Source organism: Pseudochaenichthys georgianus, chromosome 6 (genome assembly GCF_902827115.2).
Source record: "Pseudochaenichthys georgianus chromosome 6, fPseGeo1.2, whole genome shotgun sequence".
Taxonomy (NCBI): domain Eukaryota; kingdom Metazoa; phylum Chordata; class Actinopteri; order Perciformes; family Channichthyidae; genus Pseudochaenichthys; species Pseudochaenichthys georgianus.
In genome coordinates this window covers 17,218,795-17,233,971 of record NC_047508.1, presented here as the reverse complement: position 1 = coordinate 17,233,971, position 15,177 = coordinate 17,218,795, and the positions used below count along the sequence as shown (strand labels likewise).

The 15,177-nt window shown below is 43.3% G+C and overlaps 1 protein-coding gene and 1 long non-coding RNA gene across 3 annotated transcripts in view; one reads left to right on the top strand and one right to left on the bottom strand.

The window, feature by feature from the left end:
- LOC117447882 (UPF0606 protein KIAA1549) overlaps nucleotides 1-10,276 on the top strand; it is a 43,858-nt gene extending 33,582 nt beyond the window's left edge. The window contains exons 13-21 of one of the 2 annotated variants that reach the window (XM_034084847.2): nucleotides 270-406; nucleotides 1,651-1,856; nucleotides 2,324-2,553; nucleotides 2,703-2,847; nucleotides 3,241-3,564; nucleotides 5,312-5,358; nucleotides 6,765-6,916; nucleotides 7,386-7,540; nucleotides 8,235-10,276. In XM_034084847.2, coding sequence (XP_033940738.1) covers nucleotides 270-406; nucleotides 1,651-1,856; nucleotides 2,324-2,553; nucleotides 2,703-2,847; nucleotides 3,241-3,564; nucleotides 5,312-5,358; nucleotides 6,765-6,916; nucleotides 7,386-7,540; nucleotides 8,235-8,426 — 1,588 coding nt within the window. In that variant the 3' untranslated portion in view covers nucleotides 8,427-10,276. Of the gene's footprint in view, nucleotides 1-269; nucleotides 407-1,650; nucleotides 1,857-2,323; nucleotides 2,554-2,702; nucleotides 2,848-3,240; nucleotides 3,565-5,311; nucleotides 5,359-6,764; nucleotides 6,917-7,385; nucleotides 7,541-8,192 lie in introns of both variants that reach the window. The other variant, XM_034084846.2, reaches the window with a different exon arrangement.
- On the bottom strand, nucleotides 7,447-13,462 carry LOC117447883 (uncharacterized). Its single transcript, XR_004552289.2, has 3 exons — nucleotides 13,057-13,462; nucleotides 11,115-11,232; nucleotides 7,447-7,526 (listed from the first exon to the last, which is right to left on the bottom strand). It is a non-coding gene; the product is annotated as an uncharacterized lncRNA (long non-coding RNA).
- Between the last annotated feature and the right edge of the window lie 1,715 nt (nucleotides 13,463-15,177).

Sequence of the window (15,177 nt, the reverse complement as noted above, 5' to 3'; positions counted from 1 at the left end):
TCCATTACAGTAATCTATTTTATGGTGAGGATTTAATAATGGTTGTTCCTCTTCTCTTGATAGCCAACCAGGACACATGTTATAATTATCTCAGTGGAAACACTTTCCAGCATGCAGCTCTACGAACTTAAAACCAAATGAGCATTTCCTAGAAGTCTCTTCTGCCTTTTTCTTTCTGAAAAAGCACTATTTACAATTATGCATGGGTATTTCCGCATGTTAGTGTATTCCCAGGCTTGTATTATTCATGTTACTATGTGTGTGTGTAGGATCTCTCCGTCTGACGGGGACTCGGTGGTAAGTGACCACTCCAGCGAGCGTGAATCGACAGAGGAGAACCTGAGAGCGCACGCCACGCCCAGCGACAGAAATCAGACGCATAAGCTCCCCATCAATGTTTTAAAAGGTAAGTAGTAGCCGTGGCAACACTCTCATCACTCTTCCAAACACAGAGAGCACACACGAGGTGGGGGAAGGGGACGGAGGAAAGGATTGGGCGGACAAAAAGAGAGCAACTCAAGCTGGCCTGATTTGATTGACATGCGGGGCAAATAGAGGGCAGGGGTCTCTCTCTAAAGAGATGAAAAAGATGACGCAGAGGGGAAAGTGCGCGACGAGCCAAGCAATGACATCAAAATGACAGAGGGGAACAGTGGGGGTAAAAACAACACTTGGTGGGAACTCTAGTTGGTGGTCAAAAGAAGTCTGAAAAGAGGAGGCAGAGAGGGAGGGGGGGAAACCCAGATGAAGTGACTCCATGTGACAGCTTGTTGATAGACTCAAGCCTGCGATGCCAGTCAGGGACCCGGAGCTGGAGCCGGAGGCAGTCAGGCACACAGACTCCACTGACTCACTCACAGAGGAATGGGCTCTGTGTTGTTATTGATGAAGCTCCGCCCGGCGCTGTATATGCTCTGCCACAGTGTTCATAAGGAGGCTGCGCATGAGACGCACTCAGTGGTGTGTAATGGCTCTTCCTGTCAGTGTCCGCGTGTTTCTGATCCTCCGAAGCAGCTCTTTCCCTTCCTTCTGATTAATGAACTTCACAAGACCAGAAGCTTCTATTAGCCGCAGAGATTCATCCTCCTAGATGACTCACTTGCCCCGTCCCTCTTTAGAACGTCTGCTTCTCCTCTTTTTTCTCTTCATTTTTTCAAGTTGAAACAGCTCTCATGGCGGGCAGACCTCAATTCACAAGGCTTTATGTGTATTGCTAGAAACCACTTCTATCTCAGCTGCTTTTATTTGATCTCCTTCTCCTCTATAAAACTCTTGTGTTCCCTCTCTGCTGCGGTTTGCAGGCAAGAATAGAATTGGTAAGAGTTTGTCCTCTCGGTCTGTGTCCCTGCAGACCTCAGGCCTGACCTCCAGCAGCTGTGTCTGTGCTGTCTGTTTGTTTCTGTGCTAGATTCCTGCCTCCCTATCCATCACTGTCTGCTCAGCTGTCCGTCATCGTGTAGAGATCAACTTCACTAACAAAGGGAAAGCCCTTGTTTGGAATGAGGTTTAGCTTTTCCAAATATTAATCACCAGAAACATTTACTCCGCAGTAGTTGTCTGTGTTTAGTCCCCTGGCTTAAGTCCCCATTAGCATTCGGACTGACCGTGTTTCCTGAGATTTGACCTTTACTTTCTTGCTTCCTTCCTCAGGTCCTCCTCCTATGAATGGCACAAACGAGCAGCTGTCCTCGGCCGCCATCTTTGAACACGTCGATCGGATGTCTCGCGCAGCAGATGCAAGCAGAAGGCTCCCCAACAAAATCCAGCTCATCGCCATGCAGCCCATGACCCTCCCCCCACTGCGCAGCCCCCCCATCAACGGCAAACTGTCCGACCCAAACCAAATCAACAAAGAGGTTTGCTCCTCTTTTTTGGCATAAACTTATCTTGATGAAAGAATCCAAAAGTATAAACATTAACATTGTTATCGATGGTACTGAAGACACATACATACATACATGTTAAACCAGAGTAAACAGACCCCTGAAAAGTAGGCAACACTGTCTTCTGGTCCTTCTTCTTTATTACATAGAAGAAATGACTCCTTGTGAAGTACAGATGAATCAAAGACTTCAATGACTGTCATCGGTTTGATAACGAAAACCTAATGGGAGCAGATGACAGCGCTACAAGTCCTTTAGAATATATCATTCCCTAATTTACTGGTTGAAATGGACATAATATTATTCATCCTCTGATGCTGCTGTAGTTGTTGTGATTCTGTGTAATGTATGTACGCATGAACAATCGTCTAGCTGCTTGTTAAAGTCGTAACTCATCTACATTTTGAGAATGCCGTCTAAAGAGGTAATTGCGTCCTCAGATCCAGGTGGCACTGAGGCACAAGTCCGAAATTGAGCACCATCGTAACAAGATCCGTCTGCGTGCCAAGAGGAAGGGCCACTATGACTTCCCTACCATGGATGAATCCACGAATGGCCACGGAGATGCTAAGGACCAGGATCGCATCTATCAGAAAGCTCAGACCCAGATCGATAAGATCCTGGACCCTGATGCCCAGACGCCCTCCTTCTTCATGGACTCAAAGAGAAGGTTTGCCTCATGTCACTTATTTAGTTCTATGGTGGAAAGGTTGATCTGTTTTTATTGATTTGTAGGACATTTTACATCCGGCCTGGCTTTCATGTATGGAATAATACTCATACAATAGATTCATTAATATTTGTCCATGTATCTGTCAGTGGTCGAGGGAGGCGCTCGCCCAAACAGAGGATGAAGGAGCAGCTGATCGGAGGCATGATGGAGGCAGACAAAGACCACCTCATCTCTGAAGACAATGATGCTGTGTACAGGAAGTGTCCTGGAGTCAACAATGTGGCCTACATCGTGAGTAGAACAGGAACACTTGTGTTTCTTAATCAGATAATGAAGATGAAATAAAATATCATGTAAAATAAGTTTGACTAAAATGACGGAAGAGCAATAAAGGACAATTGACAAAGGACTAAACTAAAAACTAGCTGAAAAATGTAAAGAAAAAACATTTAGATTAATAGAAAAAAGTTGACTAAAAGTGAAAAACTGCGTCAACTTAATCTGGACTAAAACGAAGAATGGAAACGACCTAAATGTGACGTTAGCATTTTCCTCCAAAAAGGTATTACTGAGACGAAATATAAAATAGCTGCCAAAATGAACACTGCATGGGAATCACCGCATGTGTGCCATCCTGCTCCAACCCTAGACCACTCTAACTGTCCGCAAATGTGTGTGTTACAGTCGGACCCTGACCAAGGCCCAGGCTCCCCTCACAGCAGCTCCTCCCCCACCGATGACGTGTTCCTCGGCCCTGCTTGCTCTCCACCGGGCCATGCCCCTCCCCCACCCCCCTACATGCCTCCACAGCCCTCCATCGAGGAGGCGCGGCAGCAGATGCACTCCCTGCTGGACGATGCCTTCGCCCTGGTGTTGCCCACCTCTCAGGGCAGCACGGCGGGCATCACTCTGCCCGGAGTCAACAGCAACCCCCCCCTCTCCAGCCCCCCAGGCAGGGGCCCCAGACCGTGGGGTCCGTCCTACCAAGCTCATGGCCCTTTCCCTGGTGTAAGTTGGTCTCCCCCTGTAGAGTCTTACATCGACAGGATACTAACCATTCAGTCAACATGAAATAATACTGAGTTCCTGTAGCACTGAACCCAATGATGTGTAAGCACCAGAGATGTAGCTTCTGTAGCGTCTGTTCTGTCACTTCTAGGGACAGACTGAGAGAAATAACCTCCCTGTTTAAACTTCGTATATAAAAATAGAAAAAGACTTAATAGACACATCTAAAATCATCTGTATTCACTCTCCTTCCTTTCCCAAGGTTTGTTCAGCTCAGCATGAAGCCTATAGCTTCAACTTTAATCGTGTCCTCTTAGCAAACTAATCAGTTAAGTATTCCTCCATCTGTCACCCCCATGAAGCTGCGACCTCACAACCCCCGCAGCTTTCTCCAACTCCTAAGTCTCTTCAGGAATATACGCTCACTCTGCTTTAGCCCCTCTCTCCGCAGGCTGCTTTCAAAGACCGTACAGTCATACAAACCGCCCTGAAGGCTGCTGGAATAATAAGCTCAGTGTTTGTATTTGTTTTTATTCTTTAACTGTCGTGGTTATTGAAGAGAGCAAATCAGCACAACACAAAGGCCGGTTTATGCAGCGCTGCGGTTTGTTAGCCTGGAGTCCATAATACTGCACGTGTGTTAATAGTGTTTTATCTTTAAGCATATCCCCTGCTTTGGAATCTAAGCTAAGGAGTGGCTTAAAACTGAGCTCAAATGTTCAGTGCCGTTAGGCATTAAATTCTGAAGGTAAAAAATGATGAGTTTTTTTTAGAGATGGGAAAGTGTTATATTAGCTTTACGTAAAGGTTTAGGCCCATGAAATCACAATAACTAGAGCAGTACAACATTTGCAAAACCTTTAATGAAAAAACAGAAGTGGTTGAATGTAATGAGGTATATTTATTAGGTACAATTTTAAAGTGACTTTACTTAAGTATTTTCATTTGATGCTACTTTATGCTAAGGTAATTACCAGCTCCAACTTCACAAGCTGTTGAGACATTAATGCACCAACAGTCACGGTCCTGTCATTTAATAAATATCATTATGTGCAACAAGTTGTTTTACTCTGAGTACTTTAGGTATATTTTGAAGCCAATACTTTTGTACTTTTCAATTTGATATTGCTACTTTTACTCAAGCTTAAAATCGTAGTACTTCTTCCACCACAGAAAAACAGAAGTGTAGTATTTCATAGTTATGATGTGTAATAGTGATACAACAAAACACTTTTTCCAACTTACCAACCCCTATGGTGAAAGTGCCTCATTTGCGTTCTTAGAATTCCTTCTTTAATGCATTTCACAGCTTTCAACGTACTGTACATGAATCACTGCTCTGCCTCTGATGGGCCAACACCGTGTTCATCCCCAGGTGACACGTATAGTGAGAGACTTCACTTCACAGTGATCAGTGGAGCCGTAAAAAGCCTTTTGCAGGTTCACTGCTTTAAGATGCTATAAAAGGTCAGCTGAGAAGAAAAGAAGGATATCCAACAAGAGCATGCTTAGCAAAAACAACAATGTTTACGACAGTGTGTGAAAAGAACTCTCACTCACTCTCTTTGCTTTTATTGCAATATTTTGATCAGCTATATCTGGATACAGGATGCAGCCTTCGATGTACATCCTTTTTGAATATTTTATGAGTTGATTGTATTCGAGAGCCACAAAGACCTTTTTCAGTTGTTGCCATTATTATTGTTACTGTCTCCTAAGCACTGTGTTTCTTCCCTTGTTTCCCCAGAGGTTCACTGATCTGTCCCCTCCTCCAATCCAAGGCCTGATATCCAGGTTAGTAGAGTGGAGCATGGCAATGGAGTATTCATGTATACATTAATAAATAATATGCTTAAGTTCCTCCTTCACCAGAGGGATTCCTTATTGGTCAGAACAGACTGACTTTAAGCACTTCAGCCGGGGCAATGTTTTCCTCCCACTAAGTTGGGCCTCATGAATAGTGAAAGAGGAGTCATCTCTACTTTATAGGATTAATGGATCAGGTACAAGCAGTGGTCCCTGAACTACCCCGAGACCCCATGTGGTCAAACTAAGTATCACCTCCGGAAATGTGAGCACAGTGGAGCTGAAGTGTCCTCAGCTGTCAGCCGCTCACGGTGGTAGATTGTGAGAAAGTTAAGACTCGTATCAGAGTCGAAATTCCAGTTATTGCCATGTACATACAGGGATCTTGCTTTGTGTGTAACCACATACAAACTGAAAGAGAAAATAAAGTCAAAAGCAAATATAGAAAAGTTATGAAACTATTTTGAAACCAGAAGAATGTGTACAAGAAATGTGAATATACAAACAAGTCAAATAAGTATATAAAACACCTGAATCTCCCTACAGGGATCAATAAAGGTTGATCTTATCTTATATGACATAGTACTGTAACATATTTACTTTTTAAGTGGAAGACCTTTTCAGATTTAAAGTTGTCTAGGGAGATGCATGAGCTAAGTGCAATGTTAAGTGATATTTTGTAATAGATGCGCTCAAAAACTTGTAAAATCCTGATGTTTGCATCAAATAGATCCGTCCTCCCTCTTTGGGACACATGTATTGTGCAATATCATCAAAGTGTTGGTATGCTTCCACGTAACTGTTCCTTCCTCTGGACAGGCTTTATTCATTTGGCAGTATGTGCTCAAATTTGAGTATTGTTTTTGTTGTCAAATAAATACATTTCTCTGAGTAGCCTGAGTCGGACATGACGTGGCTGGTTCCATGTTGTTGAACAAAACACCCTTTAGTGCTGGAAATGTTCTTATATCTCCCTTCTGGAATGAGAAGCACTGACAGGACCGTACAACATAAAGCCTGGTTACCAGCGGTGAAAGTGCTGTCAGATTTAAAACGATTGATGTCAAACCCCAAGGAAACATTGAGCTTTATCGAGCAGTTTAAAACATTTGCTGCAATTATTCATTATCTATAATGTGTTACATTATTTTGAAGAATCTCAACAATTAAGAAAAGGTAAACACACATTTTAACCTCTGACATATGACAGTGGAATACTTTAAGTTTCTGTACCTTTATACATACGTATTGCCTCTACTTGTGTTGAGTTAGACACAGGCTTTCCAGATCATGAAGTGTGAAATATGAAATTGAGACTGCAGTTGAGTAGAATTCCAATACATCCGTCACAACACGTTTCATTAAATCACACACATATGTTCCTTGTTTTTCAGGCAGGGCCTTGGCTCCAGCTACCTGCCACCAGGAGACACAGCAGGGCAGTGTGAGCCGCTCCCCCCCGACAGCCTGTACTCCAGCAGGGGCCTCTACGCCGCCGAGCTGCCTTCATCTGCCAGACCCCGACCAGTGGGGGGGGGGTCCACAGGTACAGGTGGAAACTGCACATACACACAAACTGCTCTTAACTCAGGTTCATGCCTTCTCATTTGATTGGATTCAGATGTAAACAAAGCACCCATGGTGTACATCTGTCTCAACCTCAAACACTTTAGGAATCAATGCTTAAAGGTCGAGAAATTGTTTTAATTCATCACTTCTGGATGTGGGCCACAGAGCTGTTCCCTAATACCAACGCATACTTCCAGCCCATAAACCTGTCAAAACGCCTTGTCTCTGTCTTAAATGATTAAAGGAGCGTGTGTGTGTGTGTGTGTGTGTGTGTGTGTGTGTGTGTGTGTGTGTGTGTGTGTGTGTGTGTGTGTGTGTGTGTGTGTGTGTGTGTGTGTGTGTGTGTGTGTGTGTGTGTGTGTGTGTGTGTGTGTGTGTGTGTGTGTGTGTGTGTGTGTGTGTGTGTGTGTGTGTGTGTGTGTGTGTGTGTGTGTGTGTGTGTGTAGGCGCCCAGCTCCATCATCTCACACAGGTGGGACTGTCCAGTCGGATGAATGGTTACCCAGCGGGGGTCAGGCCCGCTCCAGGACAGGACGGAGGCCTCGGCTGGAACCATTACCATGGCGACAATTACTCCAGGGCAGAGCCTGAGAAAGATTCAGTGAGTACATCACACATGTGTTTCTGTTAATACAGAGGTCTTGTCTTCTATCCATTTCATACTGAAATCAAATGTTAAACAGTTTGTTTAATGTCAACAACTCCCAGAAAAAGCTGAAAAATCAACAGTGAACTGTTCCTAAGAACTATTGTCGTCTATGTACTCAACGTCTGTGTATAGCGTATTCCTCTGTGCCGTAAAACCTCCATGTTTGTTCAAATATGACAAACACAGCAAGGCTCACTGTTGCACTGCAGCCATTTGTTTTAACATGAACATAATTACTGTAGTCTATTTTAAGTCCATCCCACATACATTGCCCTATTGATGTACATTCTCTAGACTAGAGCACCAAATGTGTATCACTCCACTAAAGAAAGTAGTCCTGAACAATTGCTCTATCAGTTTTAAGTAGCGTTTAAAAACTGTAAAACCCATTAATTTTAGGAAATAATGAAGCTTTTATGAACATTTTGATTTGAGTGTTTAACCCCATTAAATAAATAAGGGGAAGAAAGTTTGAAGTGTCTGTTTTTTAAAGTCTATTCTTCTAGTTCTCTCTTCTCTCACACTCTCTGGTTCTGTCTCTTGATATTTTCTTCTTCAATTTCCCCTCTTTCTCTTCTCTTCATCCTTCCTTCCTCACCTTCAGTTCCTGGACTGTCCTGACTACACGTCCTGCTCTATCTTCCAGACGCCCAGAGGTGGTATCAGGGAGCTCTCGGCGCCCCCTGCCCACCTGGACATCTCGGGGACGGGCTACCTGTCAGCGCCCCTGGATACGTCTCCTCCTAACCACTCCTCCGCCTCCCTGATCAAGGCCATCAGGGAGGAGCTGCTGCGCCTCTCCCAGAAGCAGGCCGCCGCGCCCAGCTACCACAGCTGAGCCCCTCGTCTGCAGCTCCACCAGTCACGCCACTGACCCCCCCCCTCCCCGCCTGCTCCGCCTCACCTGACAATACTTCCCATGGAAGTTCCCGAGGGTGTACAGCAGAGAGATAGTCCTGCTAAACTGAAGTAGGGATTTCTCACTGAAGAACTGAATGACAGGATTGTTGACACGGCTCCTAAAGAGATAGGCCTACAGAATCAGATCAACTACAGCATGTCAAATCAGAGACAGTGTTATGAAGCGAACAATATGCTGGAACTTTCAAATGAGATGGCGTGTGTAGATCCACATCCTGGACTTTGTTCAGATGTTGCCTAATTCCTTCTGTCACAGTTTCGTCCTCATGCTGCCTTCACTATACAGGATAACCCTTAAGACAGTGGTTCCCAAACCTTTTTTTTATCATTGAGTATTCTGACGACCCCTGACTAAGTGACATATAGTATTTTGGACATTTCAAGTTATATTAATCACGCATAATAATTACAGTATGGAACAATTGTACAATTAGTTAAAAGTGAAAGCAATATCAGCAGGAAGTGAGTGTTGAACAAGTGTGAATATTGCCTCCGAGATGAGTTTTCCTGCTGGTTTTAGGAACGTTTAATACAATTCACTGTATTGTGTATTTCTTGGAATCATGCATACTTGGTTAGCTTCCTTTTTTGGACAAATTCAGTATTTTCTTAGTCCCTGGTTGTTTTAACTGCCTAGTTTATTCATTAATTATGCTGTTTAGCAGAGGAAGAGGAAAGGCACATTTAACAATAACAATTAGATTTACTTTTGGCACAGAAATGAATGAAAAGCAGAGATACAGGCCAACTGTAGTTGAATTTAAAGTTGCTTTGTTAAGCTTTGGCGACCCCTAGTGGGGGACCCAGCCCAAAGACACAGTGTCATTTGAAGGATTTCTTTCTTTTCTTAACCTACCATACAGGTATTTTGTTGTTTACCAAATGCAGGTCCTTAACCTCTTTATCACCATCGTGTACTACTTCCTGATTTCTGCCACAATGAGCCATTCTATGCCTTGACACTGTGATGATCTACGGTAGGGTCAGAGATCACAGCCAGTTCAGACAGGGCGCCTATCGAGACTAATGACACTCAGTAACACTATGTCGTTTTTACATACTTACTACAGTAGCACGATAGCAGTAGAGTTAGTCTTAGGTGATCTTTTTGGACTTACAGTACATAACTAGTTTGTTGTGAACAGCTTTCGATCATGTTCCTTGCTTTTATTTATACTTAACGGCTACACAAACATGGAAAGAAATGGCGTTGAATTTGGAGCTACAGGCACACGTGTAACACATCATGAATATAGACTTTCAGTATGTATCGACTGTTAGGGTGTAATGATGTATTTGGTTGTAGTTGGATGCACTGTAAGCAGACTACTGGGTACAGCTCAGGTTGTTCAAATTGAGATTTGCTTGCAGACAAATCAGCGACGGGACACTTTGAAGAGTCACATTGAAGAACTGTTAATGAGGGACTTTCACAGAGACTTGTGGTGTGTTTTTACATGAACCTGTTTTTACTATTTACTGAACCACATCTCTGGTTCATGCAGTATTTAACGTTTGCCTTTTTGTTAGCACAGGAAGTGTACTGTGTTTGTTTTCAGGTATGGTTTACTTCAACCAGTCCTGTTTATGTGCTCTTTGGATTCTTTGACCTTGCCTGATGCCATTGTGTTCACCTCAAATGTCTCTTAGTCATCGTACTGATTGGAAATAGTTACGTTTTTTTTTTTTTTTTACAAAACCCTCCCCTGACATGTTGTGATGTTTTGGGGCTTGAAGTGATATTTTATTTAAATAAAATGATGGAAATGATGGATTTTAAAAGCAGGGCTTTTTTCTTTTTTCAAAGTGTGTACCAGTACTTTGTGCTCGATTACAATTATTCTGGCATGACTTGAAATACTCTACAGTTTTCTACTTCCCATCCTTTTTTTGTTTGAAATGTGATGTGCCTTTTGGACTCATCTTAACAGAATAAGTACATCATTTATTTCCTCACATTCCAAGGTCTTGTGATCACCAGCCTTGATTACATTTGATTTTAAATACATTAAGATAACATTTCATCCAGTTAATGCTGCATTTTCCATGTATGGAGTTTCCTCCGATATGCAGGGAGATGGACTGTTTTTCATTTCACCTCTTCTGCTTGATGTCACCAACCTCACACTGTATGCCTCCACCTGCTGGTTCTGTACTGTAACAACAGCTCCTTCACTTTTTTTTACAACTATTATTTGTGTTGGTGTTGTTGTTTTTTCATCTATTTCTACATTGTGTATATTGTGAGTGGTATCTGTTGGCTGGCCCAACTTCACGTCTGATTGATGTTGCATGCTTATTATTGTATTTCTTTGGTTTGTTTTGCCGCATGCTGTTCCAAAAGGTCTTGAAGTACAAAAGAAACTTGTCCTCTGATTTTAAGTTCATTACTACAAGTCGATGTGATGTTGATTTATATTTGTTATTAATTTGTTCCCACATATCATCATTACATTTGTTGACCTACCAGTGGAACCAGCATATTGTAATTAATGTATTAGTATATTGATTTTAAGCCTAATAGTTAAAAGACGTCATGCACACATCATATTTCAGGTCAGCCATTCATTCTGTACCAAAGCACCATTGCAGGTGTTGTACTTACCACAAACAACCAGAAGGTGTCATTACAACACAAGAAAATCCACTTTATTCACAACAAAGACGGCTCCTTTGGCTGCGGATGATGTCACCTGATCTCCTGAGCATCTCTCTGGAAGTCTCTGAAAAAACATTATTATATGTACTGTTTCTCACTATTACAGGAGCTGTGATAATTTCTCAGAATAATGAAGGGTAATATGTTTCATTTTATTTATTTTAAATAGTGTTTGGCGGGTGAATGATTCCATGTTGATCAGTAATGCTTCTGTTATATTGGGTATGATATGGTGTGTTTCTTATGATAATTAGTCAGAAAATGCAAAAATAGGAACAGTTAGATGGCAATAACACACATTATACATGTAAATAAATAAGCATGTTAAGTCAAATGTGCTCTGTTACTGAACACAAGGCAGCATTTCCCCCAAACTAAGACACTTTGTTGTCAATCAATGTGATTCGAAGTCCTGTATTGAGTTTATGCTCCCCTCCCTACTGCTGAAGGAATACTTCCTGTTTCTCTATTGAGTTCTATCTCATCCCATCAGACACGTCTCCCCTCTAATCCCATCACAGGATCCAAAGCCACTGAATGTAGCAGCTAAACGGTCAGCAAAGCTCCTCCGCTCACTCTGCAGGGGGGGGGGGGGGGGGGGCTGCTTTGCACTCAGTAATGACAGTGCACTGCTTTTCACTTCCTGATTGTGTTTATATTGCCTTTAAATCAGAGAGCTTAATCTGGTGTGTGTTTAAACGATGAGAACTGTCAGTGCTAAACTATTTCACTCTGGTTTCTTCATGAGAATCCTGCGTGTGGGTCCTAAAGCTAAAGATGCAATTTAACATCGTTTTTACATGTTATTATAATCTATGGTAAATCAGTGTAATTCCATAGTGAGCATCTTTGATACCAGGCTTTATCATCCCTTATAGACATTCTGCAAATGTAAACTACATTTAATTGATTTATTGCACTCTGCATACCATAAATGTTTCTTAAATGTGACGTGCCGTGTTGTGTCTGTCCAGATTCACTCTGTCTTTATCGTGTCTCCTGCAGAGTTTAAGAGTGTGCCATCCTGCCTGTCTGCCTGCCCCTCCTTGTGGGGTCTAACATCCCCTCCCACACACACACGCACACACACACACACACACACACACACACACACACACACACACACACACACACACACACACACACACACACACACACACACACACACAGTAATCCTGTCTGTGTGTTGTCCCGGCCCAGCGTAGCACAACAAGAGCTCACCCAGGAGTTAATCTGGATCATGAAGGTAATTACTGTCCGGGTGTCCTGCCTCAGAAGGGTGCAGGGGGTGGAGAGGGGGGGGGCACCCATCCAATGAGGGAGGAGTCAAGAAGGCTGCTCTAACCACTGACCTTGAAGAAAACTCTGAGGGAGGGAGGAGAGAAACAGAGTGGGAGGCAGAGCAGATCCAGGCTTTAGCATACTGACAGAGTTCCAGCACTGCAGATCTCTCTCTCTTTCTCTCTCTCTTTCTCTATCTATCACTCTCTCTATCTCTCTCTCTGTCTTCAGCCACTCTTGTTTTTTAGTCTACCGCTGAAAGACAGGACGACAAGGAAGAGCAGGGGGGAGGACAAGTGTGGAACAACATATTTTGACTGATGAGAAAGGAGGATATCTGCCTGATCCCTGCACATAATTCAGAAGTGAGTAAGTGAGTAGACTGCAATTGTGTGTGTGTGTGTGTGTGTGTGTGTGTGTGTGTGTGTGTGTGTGTGTGTGTGTGTGTGTGTGTGTGTGTGTGTGTGTGTGTGTGTGTGTGTGTGTGTGTGTGTGTGTGTGTGTGTGTGTGTGTGTGTGTGTGTGTGTGTGTGTGTGTGTGTGTGTGTGTGTGTGTGTGTGTGTGTGTGTGTGTGTGAGTGAGTGTCAACCACAGCACATGTTGTACCTTGAGCTGCCTGTCAGAAAAAGACATTCCCGTGGGTTGATGATGAATGAATGAGCAAGTATTCCAGCGACATGCGGTGGCGTTACAGCTGTAACACTTTGGCGTCAGCGGCAGGATGTGGTCCTCCTTGTTTACCAGCATGGCGTTTGTATTATGCAACGCTATGCATGCCGCACCGTTGCACAGCCCCTGAGTCGCTGCTTGGGAATCGATGTGAGCAGGATTGGTTGGCTCACAGAAACACTGCAGCAGCTGAGCATCCTCTGCTGCATCCAGCTATGGGCCAACTGGCACCGCTGTCACCGAGGGAGGTCACTTCTCCCTCCCAGAGGCTCAGCTGTGTGGACATTATAACAGGGGGTTGCAGTTTAAACAGCACTTTACTCATCTCATTTCTGCTGTTCTATCATCTTCTCCCTTTTTTTCCCGACCACTTGTCCACTGGTGATGACGTCACTGCATCTCATTTTACCGTCTAAACAGACCCCCCCCACTCCCTCTCCTCTCTCCCATTACCATCTCCTTTGCTCCTTCTCTCAGTGCAGTACACTGCAATTGGGTCATTTACTCACCTCTCCTTCTGACGTTGGCACCAAGGAACATAGTGAGAAGGGGGGATACAGGGGTGTGAGAACTTGATATCCGAGCAGTAACAAAAGGTTGTGAGGTACATGTTGCCCATGTGTATGCCAGGAGCAAACACTTCTGACGTAACAGAGAGGAGGAGTGGACCCCCAGCGTCCTCTGTTTCCATAACAGATGAGCAGAGGAGGCAGGAGTGAAGGTTAAAGAAGGCTAAAGAAAGAATATGATGGGGTGTTTTGTTTGGCCGGTGGCTGGTGCTGCCCTACTTGCTGCTGCATGACACAGAACTATGTTTTCCCTAAGGGGAGAAGAACCAAAAAAGTAAGGACATTTATCATGGATGGAGTATTTATAGATTTTTCCCAAATCAAGTCATTTTAAAATTAAGGTCATTTTTTTGATTTTCTTTTGTTTTTGTTGAAGTGATTTGCCTCATTTAGAAGTAATGGGATTGTTCAAAAGGAATTTTGCAGATTATATAATTGTATTATAAAATGTATAATTTTTTTTAAATAGGACAGTTTTGAAAAGATTATTCAAAAGAAAATCAAGGTAGGTCGACAGTCACAGTTTGTCCCCCCCCCCCCCCCCCCCCAGGCTCTACTGTACTAGGGGACACAGAGACACATTGTGCTGCTGTGTGGAGGAGGCAGCTCTCATGTGATGGGGAGGTGAATAGCTGTCATTCATAAGAGGCTGTCCGTTTGCTCGGCAGCTGACCGCCGCTCTGACTTCAGACACTGATCCTGCAGCCAGCTGCTGTCGGCCCCCCCGGTCACAGGGTCGAGCATCAGACATGTTTTATGTGCTGCGATAAGAGGTGTGGTGGACTGGGGTTAAATCTAATTGAATGAATAACACATCTAAGTAGAGATGATAACCAATGTGTGTTTTCATGTTGTTTTGCCTTTGGTCCTTTTATCAAACTTTTCTTGAAATGTTTTTGGTATTTGATACGGACAGAACCCAGAGATATATGAGGACACTTCATTATCTTCGCCTCGTGTGAGCCTGTGTGGAAATAATGTGTTTTGTAGTGTGCGTATTTACTTGCACATTCTACTGGAGCCGTCAGCCTATTCTTTTTTTTACTTTTCTTATAATTGTATGCAAGGACCTCTCGTGGTTGCAGTGATTCCAAACTTTTTTTACTGTTTTTACTCTTTACTCCATTTAAACAGCCAGTAGAGGCCACATGTTATTTAAAACCTGCTTTCGCAGCAATATGCATTTCCAGGAATTAGCCAGGCTAAAAACAAGCGTTGGCCTGTTGGAGGCCACATGTTGGCTTGTGTTGCAGCTCAACAACTGACATACAATAGAAGAGTTAGGTCTCATTAGATTCATTCCATACCCAAGATGGTATGATCCACTACAGTAGATCAATACATCTGTGTTATAGTTATTTCACCGCCATCGTGACTGTAGGGAAGCCAGGAGGGACCATTTAGTGAGACTCAAAACTTGGACATATTTCCTTTAGTAGAATGTACTAATAAAAAGATGTAGAAAGTGGTAATGAGGTGTACAAACGGC